The 13,965-nt window shown below is 48.7% G+C and overlaps 1 protein-coding gene across 1 annotated transcript in view; it reads right to left on the reverse strand.

Moving 5' to 3' along the window:
* The window catches only part of plekhg2 (pleckstrin homology domain containing, family G (with RhoGef domain) member 2), a 128,999-nt gene that overhangs the window by 15,494 nt on the left and 99,540 nt on the right, over window positions 1-13,965 (reverse strand). The window contains exons 14-15 of the mRNA XM_067974799.1: window positions 12,270-12,371; window positions 9,314-9,352 (exon numbers count right to left, since the gene is read on the reverse strand). Of these exons, the coding sequence (XP_067830900.1) occupies window positions 9,314-9,352; window positions 12,270-12,371 (141 nt within the window). The remainder of the gene's footprint in view (window positions 1-9,313; window positions 9,353-12,269; window positions 12,372-13,965) is intronic.

Below are 13,965 nucleotides of genomic sequence, written 5' to 3' on the forward strand. Positions count from 1 at the left end.
GTGCAATGCCCGAGGACAGGTTCGGGCTAGGCTGCGAGGCATTCCTTGGTTGAAGAGCCTTCTCTCACACCTGAAGAACGGACATGATCCCAGAGTGGGGCAGGTGCCTGCAGGACCGTGTCACTGGCAGGATGCCAGTGGGTTAACGAGAGGTTAACAAGAAAGCAAATGAGCTCCTGGGTTGAGCACAGTTATGAGCGTTGCTGCTGAATTGCAGGCCTCAGGTCGAGCAAGGGGGCTTGTCGGACACTGGGTTTGAGCAGAGCCCCTGGAGGTTCGTGGGACGACCCTCCAATGTCAGGAGCTGCCCGATTTTTGGCCCTTGAGTTAACGGAACAATAGTTACAACAGTCTATGGACAGACTGAGCAGGTGATATCACGTAGACTAGGGAAAGTGTTAGGATGGGCAGCCCTTCCTGCTGGCCGCAAAACTCCCACCTCAAGAAAATATTTAAGAACTTGCATTTATACAGCACCTTTTATGACCTCAGGACGTCCCAAAGTGCTTTAAAGCCAATGAAGTACTTTTGAAGTGTATTCACTGTTATAATGTAGGCAAATGTGGCAGCCAATTTGCGCACAGCAAGATCCCGCAATGAGTTAAATGACCAGATAATCTGTTTTAGGTGATGTTGGTTGAGGGATAAATATTGGCCCAGGACACCGGCAAGAACTCCCCTGCTTTTCTCCAAAATAGTGCCATGGGATCTTTTATATCCACCTGAAAGGGCAGACTCAGTTTGACGTCTCATCTGAAAGATGGCACTTCTGACAGTGCAGCACTCCCTCAGCACAGCACTGGGAGTGTCAGCCTGGATTATGGGCTCAAGTCTCTGGAATGGGGCCCGAACCCACCACCTTCTGATTCAGAGATGCTACTAATCTCGCCTCTGAGTCAGAAGGTCAGGGAAAAAAAATGCAAACTGAATATTTACATCAAATTGTTGCAGAAATCCTTCTAAAATAACACAATGATGATCAATGATGACAGCTGGCAACCTGAAATGGTTCATTTTAAAAATTCAAACTGCGTGAAGATTGGAAAAAACCCAATATGAAGGGAGATACTTTTCCCTCTTTATCCGCAGATGAGCTCTGGCTCTGGTCTGGCCCCATGGGTCTTACGTGAGCAGGCAAGTTATCCCAAGCCTATTAACAACAAACATGATGGATAAAACAATCTCCACATTTTTTCTGCTTTGAAAGATGTTTTAATACTCTACAAGGCCATGGCAAATTGGAAATCAATTAGATTTTATACCTGCTGCTTTAATTCAGGGTTTTGTCGAGGCCTGCTCCGAGTTGCACAAGTCAACTTCCTTGGAGTTCGGCTAGCTCAGACCCAACTTGAATACATCAATCAAATAGAAAGAACTTGCATTTATATAGCGCCTTTCACAATCACAGGATGTCCCAAAGTGCTTTACAGCCAATGGAATACTTTTGAAGTGCAGTCACTGTTGTAACGTAGGAAACGCGGCAGCCAATTTGCGCACAGCAAGATCCCACAAACAGCAATATGATAATGACCAGATAATCTGTTTTTAGTGATGTTGGTTGAGGGATAAATATTTTCCGTGGAGAACTCCCCTGCTCTTCTTCCAGTAGTGCCCTGAGAGGCAGAGGGGGCCTCGGTTTAATGTCTCACCCAAAGCTCGGCACCTCCAACAGTGCAGCACTCCCTCAGTGCTGGCACTGGGAGTGTCGGCCTAGATTTTGGGCTCAAGTCTCTGGGGTGGAGCCACAGGATGGCTCTCCCTCCATTTTACATCCCTCTGTGTTGGAAATAGCCCGACTGCTCCTGTGTCCCTTCCCCACAACCGTGTCCAATGTGGTTGACTCTTAACTGCCCTCTGAAGTTGCCTAGCGAGCCACTCAGTTGCATCAAACAGCTACGGTGGATCAAGATGAAGGCTCCCCCACCACAAACGTCAAGGGTAACTAGGGATGGGTAATAAATGCCGGCCTTGCCAGCGACGCCCACATCCTGAGAATGAATTTTTAAAAAAATCATGCAATGGCACGGACAGTTGGTGCATCGGCTGGCACAGCCCTTCGATTCGTAGTCAGGGTCAGCATCGGTGAGGAATTGGGTCTGCCTTAATCCTTAGCTCAGTTAGTCTCAGCTGTAATTTAAAATTCTCTTCCGTGTTTCCAAATCCCTCCGTGGCCCTCGCCCCTCCCTATCTCTGTAACCTCCTCCAGCCCTGCGACCCTCCGAGATCTCTGCGCTCCTCCAATTCCGGCCTCTTGCGCATCCTCGATTTTCTTCGCTCCACCATTGGCGGCCGTGCCTTCAGCTGCCTGGGCCCTAAGCTCTGGAATTCCCTCCCTAAACCTCTCCGCCTCTTTCTCCCCCTTTAAGCCGCTCCTCCAAATCTACCTCTTTGATCAAGCTTTTGGTCACCTGTCCTAATATCTTCTCATGTGGCTCGGTGTCTGATAATCGGTCCTGTGAAGCGCCTTGGGACGTTTTACTACGTTAACGGCGCTATGTAAATGCAAGTTGTTGCTGTTGTTTCAATGTAGGAACTTTGTTTTAATTGGCGGGTTTCCTTTTCTCCAGCCAATGGGAGGAGGGAGCGCCGCGACTGGAATAACTGAGCCAGCCAATTAAGACAGGCTGAGGCTCAATCCCCAATCTGTCGTGAGGCAGACTCAATCACGGCTTTCAAAAGGGAATCGGGCGAGTACTTGAAAGGAACGAAATTTTTGCAGGGCTATGGGGAAAGGGAGGGGGAGTGGGACTAGCCGGATTGCTCTTGCAGAGAGGCGGCACAGGCTCGACGGGCCGAATGGCCTCCTTCTGTGATGTAACCGTTCTATGATTCTAATCTGAGACAGAGTGTGCTATATATCTCCCTTCAGAGGAATGGGGGAAAGGAATCAACCAGAAAGAGCATGCACTTGGTCATTGGGTGAGGAGGATGAAGATGGTGTTACAGGTGAATGGCCCGCTGATGCCCGCAGTCTGGGCTCGGAGGGCCAATGCGTCGGGTACCAGAGAGCACGTGACCTTTTGACCCAAAGCCCAATACAAGTCAGGTAGGAGGGCAGGGGAGGGGGAAAGAAGGGTGTACAGACTAGATATACATTCTTGCTCTCGACATTGAGAATTTTAAGGTCCATTAGCACTTTATTTGCGTTAATCAATTCTGATCTGCCTAAACAAGAAAACTGCTTTGAATGTTTAGCACACAAAAGCACAACTCCACTTCAAACCTCTCCCTGAGAGCATCGCCCTGAGATCAAAGGCCAGGCAAAGCATAACAAGCAAATCAACAGTCCAACTATTTTTTTTTTCTCTCTCATCCCTGTGTCTTCCACCGCGGTGGGTTTCAAACACGGGGCAGGAAGTTGGGATCATTCTCTCCCCCTCCGTTAAATAAAACTGAGCCGAAAGCCTGGTTGGAGATTCTACAATAGCCCATCGGTGAACCATGGGATGAGCCCGCCACAACAACGAAAAAAAACCCAAATCAATTCATTTTACTGCGAATTATAAAGGAAGTATTATTGAATAATAGAGAGAAATTCTCACCCTCTTGCATGTGAAAAGCCTGTGAAAAATGATTAAGGGTCAGAGACACAGAAATGGCTAAGAGCCAGATTTTCAAAATTAAAATTGTGTTGACATCTAAATTAGGTCAAAAAGAGGTCATTATTAACGGGTTTTGGTGCGAGTTAGGATACAGGCGGCAGAGCTTTGGATGAGCTTAAGTTTGACGTTCTTCGTTTCCTTTGCAATATTATAGTGAGGATTTTTTTTGGGGGGTTGGTGTGGAGTGAAGACTTTAGAGCGAGATCTACGGCAGGCCTCTTTCTTCCTTCCTTCCCCCCCTGAAGGTGCTGCCCTCTCTCTGGGGTACACTGTCCTGAGCCACAGCTCTGCCCATCATTTGTGAGCATGGATTATGGAGTTACAAAGAAACTACAGTTCAGAAACAGGCCATTCGGCCCAATGGGTCCATGCCGGCCTTTATGCTCCACACGAGCCTCCTCCCTCCCTATTTTATCTCACCCTATCAGCATTTCCTTCTATTTCTTTCTCCCTCATGTACTTATCTAGTTTCCCCTTAAATGCATCTGTTTTATTTGCCTCAACCACTCCTTGCGGTAGCGAGTTCCACATTCTCACCACTCTCTGGGTAAAGAAGTTTCTCCTGAATTCCCTATTGGATTTATTGGTGACTATTTTATATTTATGACCTCTAGTTTCGGTCTCCCCCACAAGTAGAAACATCTTCTCTACGTCTACCCTATCAAACGCTTTCATTATCAGGTCACCCCTCAGCCATCTCTTTTCTAGAGAAAAGAGCCTCAGCCTGTTCAGTCATTCCTGATAAGTTATAACCTCTCAGTTCTGGTATCATCCTTGTGAATCTTTTTTTTTGCACCTTCTCCAGTGCCTCTACATCCTTTCTATAACATGGAGACCTGAACTGTGCACAATACTCCAGGCGTGACGCAGTACTCCAAGTGTGTCGGGCGAGCGGAGCCCAACTCTCTTGTCATCTGATGTCTACGCACATGCACTCTCTGGCAATGACCTACAGGAGCAGGAGCCCTGGCTGACTTCTCCCCCGCTTCAGCCCAGGTGTTGCCAATTGTAGCTTCCCCTAAAGTGGATCTGACTGAGGTGAGCTACTTCAGCACAGACTGAGAACCAAAGCCTGGTGCCTTCTGGACCTGGTATACAGTTTCAGTCCCAAATGAGTCACCTGGCAGTGGGTGGCGAAAATTTTCCTGGAAGAGCCGCCCCTCCCAGTAAGCTGTACACACCATGAAGGCTTCAGGCTTCACCTCTACTTGTGTTTACATAGCACCAAGTGTGCATCACAGAGAGTGACAGTATGGATGTTAAGGCTTGCAGCGAGAGGTTAGGAATGTGAAGGAGAGCACATTGGCCTAGATACAGGAGGGCTACCAGATAAATCTGAGCCACAAAGAGGGGAGGAAAGATATTGTGGGGGAGTTGGTAGGAAAAAAAGTAAATCAAATTTATTTTTAAAAATAATTAATAGCGGTCCCTCAGACCGGTGCAGTGCTGAGTGAATATGTGATCTCTTGCATAATTCATCTCAATTTTTCCTTAAGGCAACATCTTATTGTCATATCTGATAAGAAGTTTAGTCTGAGGAATGACCCCGCAATTACAAAAAACACCTCCAGCTGAATGTAATAAATGTTTAATGCAGCTTTTCTAAAGGTGCTCACCCTCAGCTATTAAGAGAATAATAAACTTCGACAAAGTCCGCAGATCAACTTCAAACACAGCTTCAGCAAACCAGGAGAGAGCTGCACAAATGGGGAAGGCCCAGGAGTAAGATTTATTTAACCCTTTAACTGACCACGAAGCGATCAGTCTTTAAAACTACACAATGTCAATGTTAGTGCAGGAAACAGTGCTTTCATTTAAACCTCCTCCATTTAAAGTAGGCGTTAATCAGTTTAAGATGAACGGAGAGACTGGAGAAGCTGGGGTTATTCTCCACAGAGCAGAGAAAGTTAAGGGGAGATTTAATAGAGGTGCTCAAAATAATGAAGGGTTTTGAAAAGAGTAAATGAGGAGAAACTGATTCCACTGGTGGGTGAGTTGGTAATCAGAGGACACAGAGGTGCCCAGGAGAGAGAGAGAAATCGAGCAGCCTTCCTGCTCCTGTTCTCTGGAATTCATGTGTGTGCGTGTGTGTGTAGGTGTGTGGTGTGGGTGTGTATGGGGGGTGTGTGTGTGCGTACGGGTGCGTGTGGGGTTGGGGTGTGTGTGTACGGGTGTGTGGTGTGTGTGTGTGTACGGGTGTGTGGTGTGTGTGTGTGTACGGGTGTGTGGGGTGTGTGTGTGTGTACGAGTGTGTGGTGTGTGTGTGTGTGTACGGGTGTGTGGGGTGTGTGTGTGTACGGGTGTGTGGGGGGTGTGTGTGTGTATGGGTGTGTGGGGGGTGTGTGTGTGTACGGGTGTGTGGTGTGTGTGTGTGTACGGGTGTGTGGTGTGTGTGTGTGTACGGGTGTGTGGTGTGTGTGTGTACGGGTGTGTGGTGTGTGTGTACGGGTGTGTGGTGTGTGTGTGTGTACGGGTGTGTGGTGTGTGTGTGTGTACGGGTGTGTGGTGTGTGTGTGTGTACGGGTGTGTGGTGTGTGTGTGTACGGGTGTGTGGTGTGTGTGTGTACGGGTGTGTGGTGTGTGTGTGTGTACGGGTGTGTGGTGTGTGTGTGTGTACGGGTGTGTGGTGTGTGTGTGTGTACGGGTGTGTGGGGTGTGTGTGTGTGTACGGGTGTGTGGGGTGTGTGTGCGGGTGTGTGGTGTGTGTGTGTACGGGTGTGTGGTGTGTGTGTGTACGGGTGTGTGGGGTGTGTGTGTGTGTATGGGTGTGTGGGGGGTGTGTGCGGGTGTGTGGAGTGTGTGTACGGGTGTGTGGTGTGTGTGTACGGGTGTGTGGTGTGTGTGTGCGGGTGTGTGTGTGTGTGTGTACGGGTGTGTGGTATGTGTGTGTGTACGGGTGTGTGGTGTGTGTGTGCGGGTGTGTGTGTGTGTGTGTACGGGTGTGTTGTGTGTGTGTGTGTACGGGTGTGTGGGGTGTGTGTGCGGGTGTGTGGAGTGTGTGTACGGGTGTGTGGAGTGTGTGTGTACGGGTGTGTGGGGGGTGTGTACGGGTGTGTGGTGTGTGTGTGTGTACGGGTGTGTGGTGTGTGTGTGTGTATGGGTGTGTTGTGTGTGTGTGTGTACGGGTGTGTGGGGTGTGTGTGCGGGTGTGTGGAGTGTGTGTACGGGTGTGTGGTGTGTGTGCGGGGCTGGGTGTGTGCGTTAGATGAGAACAGGATGTGTGATGCTCCCTGTGGTCGAATATCCTGCTGACATTCACTATCTGGGCGAACAAGTGAAATATAGCTGGCACTCTTGGGAGTCAGTCATTCCCCTCTCCCGTTTCTCTTTCCCATCTATCATGCAGTGCAATAATTACATCAAACTGCTCGGGTTATTGTGTTGCAATTGCAAAAATACGGAGAATATTTCTAAACTAGCGACAGCCCATGGAAGTGATGAACGGCTACAATTTAGCCGAGATACTACAGTCCTGATGTTTATACCTAGTACATGGTGAATCCCTTAGACTATTTTAAAAACACACCAATGAAGTACTTTTTTGAAGTGTAGTCACTGTTGTAATGTAGGAAACGCCGCATCTAATTTGCGCAGAGCAAGATCCCACAAACAGCAATGTGATAATGACCAGATAATCTGTTTTAGCGATGTTGGTTGATGGATAAACATTGGCCAGGACACCGGGGAGAACTTCCCTGCTCTTCTTCGAAATAGTGGCCATGGGATCTTTTACATCCACCTGAGAGGGCAGATGGGGCCTCGGTTTAACGTCTCATCCGAAAGACGGTACCTCTGACAAAGCAGCACTCCCTCAGTACAGCACTGGGAGTGTCGGCCTGGATTATGGGCTTAAGTCTCTGGAGTGGGATTTAGAACCCATGACCTTCTGACTCAGAGGCGACAGTGCTACCACTGAGCCACGGCTGATACCATCAGCCAAGCTGTTCCAGTACAGCTACAACACTAGCATCTACCCGACAATGTGGAAAATTGCCCAGGTATGTCCTGTTCACAAAAAGCAGGACAAATCCAATCCGGCCAATTACCGCCCCATCAGTCTACTCTCAATCATCAGCAAAGTGATGGAAGGTGTCGTCGACAGTGCTATCAAGCGACACTTACTCACCAATAACCTGCTCACCGATGTTCAGTTTGGGTTCCGCCAGGACCACTCGGCTCCAGATCTCATTACAGCCTTGGTCCAAACATGGACAAAGGAGCTGAATTCCAGAGGTGAGGTGAGAGTGACTGCCCTTGACATCAAGGCAGCATTTGACCGAGTGTGGCACCAAGGAGCCCTAGTAAAATTGAAGTTAATGGGAATCAGGGGGAAAACTCTCCATTGGCTGCAGTCATACCTAGCACAAAGGAAGATGGTAGTGGTTGTTGGAGGCCAATCATCTCAGCCCCAGGACATCGCTGCAGGAGTTCCTCAGGCCAGTGTCCTAGGCCCAACCATCTTCAGCTGCTTCATCAATGACCTTCCCTCCATCATAAGGTCAGAAATGGGGATGTTCGCTGATGATTGCACAGTGTTCAGTTCCATTCGCAACCCCTCAAATAATGAAGTAATCCGAGCCCGAATGCAGCAAGACCTGGACAACATCCAGGCTTGGGCTCATAAGTGGCAAGTAACATTTGCGCCAGATAAGTGCCAGGCAATAACCATCTCCAATAAGAGAGTGTCTAACCACCTCCCCTTGACATTCAACGGCATTACCATCACTGAATCCCCCACCATCAACATCCTGGGGGTCACCATTGACCAGAAACATAAATGGACCAGCCATATAAATACTGTGGCTACAAGAGCAGGTCAGAGGCTGGGTATTCTGCGGCGAGTGACTCACCTCCTGACTCCCCAAAGCCTTTCCACCATCTACAAGGCACAAGTCAGGAGTGTGATGGAATACTCTCCACTTGCCTGGATGAGTGCAGCTCCAACAACACTCAAGAAGCTCGACACCATTCAGGACAAAGCAGCCCGCTTGATTGGCACCCCATCCACCACCCTAAACGTTCACTCCCTTCACCACCGGCGCACTGTGGCTGCAGTGTGTACCATCCACAGGATGCACTGCAGCAACTCGCCAAGGCTTCTTCGACAGCACCTCCCAAACCCGCGACCTCTACCATCTAGAAGGACAAGAACAGCAGGCACATGGGAACAACACCACCTGCACGTTCCCCTCCAGGTCACACACCATCCCGACTTGGAAATATATCGCCGTTCCTTCATCGTCGCTGGGTCAAAATTCTGGAACTCCCTTCCTAACAGCACTGTGGGAGAACCGTCACCACACGGACTGCAGCGGTTCAAGAAGGCGGCTCACCACCACCTTCTCGAGGTCAATTAGGGACAGGCAATAAATGACGGCCTCGCCAGCGATGCCCGCGTCCCACGAATGAATGAAGAAGAAGAAAAAATACCCGTTTGTTTAGTGCTCACAGCAAAAAGAATCTGTGCCAATAGTCCATTGTGGAATGCACTGATACACAAGTGTGTGTGCACAAATACGCACACGCGCACAAATACGTGTGCTGATACAAACCCGCGCACACATATACACAGGTAAATGCAACATTGCGCACACACAAACATGCACACAAAAACATACAGACTCACATGTACAAACGCAAACATACAGACACACACTCAAAAGATTAGCCCTGAGTAAACAGAGACAACCGGTGAAGGAGAAATCACTTACCATTCTGCTCAATCACTGTCTGAATCTGTTTGCTTGGCTCTGAAATGAAAATAAAGACATCTTAGCTGATTTGTTTTTTTAAAACATTTTGTTCCTCACGCCTCAGTGATGGCAGTCACTGCCTTTCAAAGCCGCTGTCCACAGACCTCTGTTTGAAAACTCACTTTAAGAGGGAGAAATGGCCGGTCAGGGAGGGACGAGATATCAGCTGGTCAGCAGTCCAAACCTGAGGGTGGGGCGGACGAGGAGGTCCAGCAACGGGCCGGAGTATTTGTCTGGGGCCCGGAGAAGCATTTCAGCTCCTCGTGGCCTCAAATATCATGGAATGGTACGGCACAGAAAAAGGCCATTCAGCCCATCGTGCTTGTGCTGGCTCTTTGAAAGAGCTATCCGATTAGTCCCACTCCTCCCACCCCCGCTCTTACCCATAAACGCCTTTTCTCTTTTCTCCCACGTTCTCTCAGCTGTGACGGGCTCACCGTGCCTGAAGGAGCACGGAGCCCCAGTGGAAAGCAAGCCAATACTCAAAAGCTAAACCCTGCGGGATGCTGGAAATCTGCTGGAGGAGCTCAGCGAGTGAGGCAGGGTCTGTGGAGCAAGAAACAGAGCTAACGTTTCAGGTCGAAGACCTTTCGTCAGAACTGGAAGAAGTTAAAAGAGTTAAGGATTTTGAGCAAGTACAGAGCCAGGGAAAGGGGAGGGGGGGCGGTGGGGAGGGACAAAAGGGAAGGTCTGTGAACGGGTGGAGGGCAGGAGTGATTAAATGATGAAAGAGATGATGGTGCAAGGCAAGGAGGGTGGGAACGGGACAAGTAAAGAAACAAAAGATGGGCCTAGAGGAGCTGTAAATGGCAACAGCAGAACCATTACCAGCAGCTGCAGTCCCACAAAAAAGAAATGGGAGCAGTGGTTATGATCTGAAGTTATTGAAATTAATATTGAGTCCGGAAGGTTGTAAAGTGCCTTAACAGAAGATGAGGTGCTGTTCCTCGAGCTTCCGTTGGGCCTGATTAGAAAGGTCAGTTCCCCGTGTTGGCCCCATTGCAGAGTCTCGGTTTGGTTCCATTGGAAGCACTCACGGTGTTAAGTCAGGAGGGTTGCTGGTTCAAGTCCCGCCCCAGGAGATGAGTGCACAAGAAGGACTGACGCTCCAGTACAGCACGGAGGGAGCGTCGCGTTGTCGGAGGAACCAATTATAGTACCGTACAGCACCAGAAGGAGGCCATTCGGCCCCTCGTGCATTGTGCCGGCTCTCTGAAGGAGCTATCCAATTAGTCCCACCCGCCCTGCTCTTACCCCATAGCCCTGCAAATTTCTCAGTTTCAAGTATTTATCCAATTCCGAGATGGAAATGGTTTTGGGCCATTTTCAAGTCAGCCTCCGTTGGTCCCTTTATGGACCTCTGCTTAGGCTGCTCGATGACGGTAGAAATGGCACAGATGGAATGTAGGCGTGAACATTTCGAATGGCTCATGTTATTCTCACTGGGCTGCTTCAATGATGATGCCCTGGGCTGAATCAGTGAAACATTAAAAGAGAGAGCAACATGATTTGTGGAATACAATATGTGCTATGGGTTCAGAATTCCAAACTTTTGAACACTGACTTTGAATAATAAGGATCCGTCAGTTGTCACAATCTGAAAAATACGTTAAATTTGGGATTAACCTTAAGGAACATAGGAAACAGGAGGAGGCCATTCAGCCCATCGAGCCTGTTCAGCCACGCAATTAGATCATGGATGATCTGTATCTTGACTCCATCTACCCACCTTGGTTCTGTAACCCTTAATACCCTCGCCTAACGGAAATCTATCAATCTCAGTTTTACCATTTTCAATTGACCCCCAGCCTCAACAGCTTTTTGGGGGAGAGAGTTCCAGATTTCCACTATCCTTTGTGTGAAGAAGTGCTTCCTGACATCACCCCTGAATGGCCTAGCTCTAATTTTAAGGTTAAGCCCCCTTGTTCTGGAAATAGTTTCTCTCTATCTACCCGATCAAAGGGTTAAGAGTCAAACACTTCTTTCCAATCCCCCTTTTTGAACGCTCGTAGCTTGAAGTATTATTTCTCAGAACAATCTCCAAATAAACTCCTGACTATGTCATTGACAGACTAATATAGACACTATATTACAGTCACCTAGAGGGAAAAGAGAAATTGTTTTCTCAATTTGCTTTGATGAGTGTGTAACTTGGTTGCTGCACAAAGCTTCCCGGGAACCACATTGAAAAACAAAGTCATTACAATCCTCAAAAAAGCCATTCCAACAATTGTTAACAACAGAAATCAATCACAATAATGGGTATGCCAAGAAATTAATATGCTTCAATCTGGATTCCTACAAAAAAACAGCTCAATTGTGAATATTTCTACTGTGCACCATTCTACTCATCCAGTCAGGGACGTGATCCAAAACTGAAACTACTTTAACTCTTCAGGATTCAATTGCACAGCTTGCCAGGGTGGGATTCGAACTCCCAACCTCTGGGTGACTAGTCCAGCTCCATAATCACGACGACGTGTGCTGGCGGGCAACTCAACTGAGGGAGGTATCACGCTCAAGGCTAATCGCGCCAATATTCCCAACACAGAAACGCAGAAACAGGAAACAGCCAAAACTGACTCAGAGACGAGTGCGTTAATCACCGAGCCACGGCTGAGTGTGACTGACCCCAAATAAAGAGGGGGGGTGCTGTTCACGGGGACAAAGAGGGACCGTTCCAGGGTATGACCTGCATCGAACGGGAGGCCCCGCAGTTCCGCGCGATACTGTAGGCAAGGCAGCTGGTTGAAAGGCAACGCAGTAAGAGTGGGGAGAGCTTCCTCACCGGCTCAGGCTCCCGGGAGCGAGCTAACTTACTGGCGGACCTCAGCTACAACAGAGAAGGGAGAGTTTACAGACAATCACACACTGAGAGAGAGCCGCCTGTGAGGCAGGCGTTGCAGGAACTCACCAGATTGCCTCCTGCCCCGTCGGAATGTTAAAGGGTTCTCCGCGTTCAACAGGGGGAATATTTTCTTTGCCCTTTCCGGGGTGTAGATCAGCTCTGGAGGTTCTGGAACGAGAAGGTAAAACGGAATTAAAAATATTCACTCATTTCCAAGTCTTAGTGACGCGTAGGGGTTGCCAACTCTGGTTGGGCGTATTCCTGGAGGTTTCATCACATGACCTCCCCTCTCAAACGGCTTTCTTTTTCCCGTCTCTAATATTTTTATGACCAATGAACAAAAGCGTTAAAATAAAATAAAAAAAGTGCACAATATTTTTTAAAATTCCCCCTGTGATTTTTCTCCCAGATTTGCTGGCAGCAGAGTCCAGGAGATTAATCCTGGAGACTCCAGGACAATCCTGGAGAGTTGGTAACCCTAGTGACGCATGAAACGGAAGTGCGGAAAAGGCCTGTAAACGGCGAGTAAGGCTGTGAATTATTGTGATGACCGTGTGATTTGTGCTGCTACATATAACGCAGCAGATTGTACCAAATTTCTTTGCGTCCCCATTCTTCACACTGTTTGTGGTAAATCTCTCACCCGTTGTTTTAGGATTCTTCTACATTTCATTAGAAATAATCAAGACAAAGCAAAAGGAAGTGCATTTCTATAGCGCCTTTCACCACCTCAGGGCGTTCAAAAACACATTACAGCCAATGAAGCTCTGTGGCGAGTGACTCACCTCCTGACTCCCCAAAGCCTTTCCACCATCTACAAGGCACAAGTCAGGAGTGTGATGGAATACTCTCCACTTGCCTGGATGAATGCAGCTCCAACAATACTCAAGAAGGTCGACACCATCCAGGACAAAGCAGCCCGCTTGATTGGCACCCCATCCACCACCCTAAACGTTCACTCCCTTCACCACCGGCGCACTGTGGCTGCAGTGTGTACCATCCACAGGATGCACTGCAGCAACTCGCCAAGGCTTCTTCGACAGCACCTCCCAAACCCGCAACCTCTACCACCTAGAAGGACAAGAGCAGCAGGCACATGGGAACAACACCACCTGCACGTTCCCCTCCAAGTCACACACCATCCCGACTTGGAAATATATCGCCGTTCCTTCATCGTCGCTGGGTCAAAATCCTGGAACTCCCTTCCTAACAGCACTGTGGGAGAACCTTCACCACACGGACTGCAGCGGTTCAAGAAGGCGGCTCACCACCATCTTCTCAAGGGCAATTAGGAATGGGCAATAAATGCCGGCCTTGCCAGCGATGCCCACATCCCGTGAACAAATAAAAAAAAAGTACTTTCTGAAGTGTACTCACTGTTGTAATGTAGGAAACGCACAGCAAGATCCCACAAACAGCAATGTGATAATGACCAGATAATCTGTTTTGGTTGAGCGTTAAATACTGGCCAGGATATCGGGGAGAACTCTCCTGCTCTTCTTTGAAATAGTGTCACGGGATCTGCTACGTCCACCTGAGAGGGCAGACGGGGCCTCGGTTGAATGTTGCATCCGAAAGACGGCACCTCCGACAGTGCAGCACTCCCTCAGTACTGCACTGGGAGTGTCGGCCTAGATTTTATGGTCAAGTCCCTGGAGTGGGACTTGAACCCGTGATCTTGTGACTCAGAGGCGAGACCCACTGAGCCACGGCTGACACCCAGGACATGAATCTTCCTGCTCGAGTCACTAGCACACAGTGA

The sequence above is a fragment of the Heptranchias perlo genome, chromosome 41 (genome assembly GCF_035084215.1).
Source record: "Heptranchias perlo isolate sHepPer1 chromosome 41, sHepPer1.hap1, whole genome shotgun sequence".
NCBI lineage: Eukaryota > Metazoa > Chordata > Chondrichthyes > Hexanchiformes > Hexanchidae > Heptranchias > Heptranchias perlo.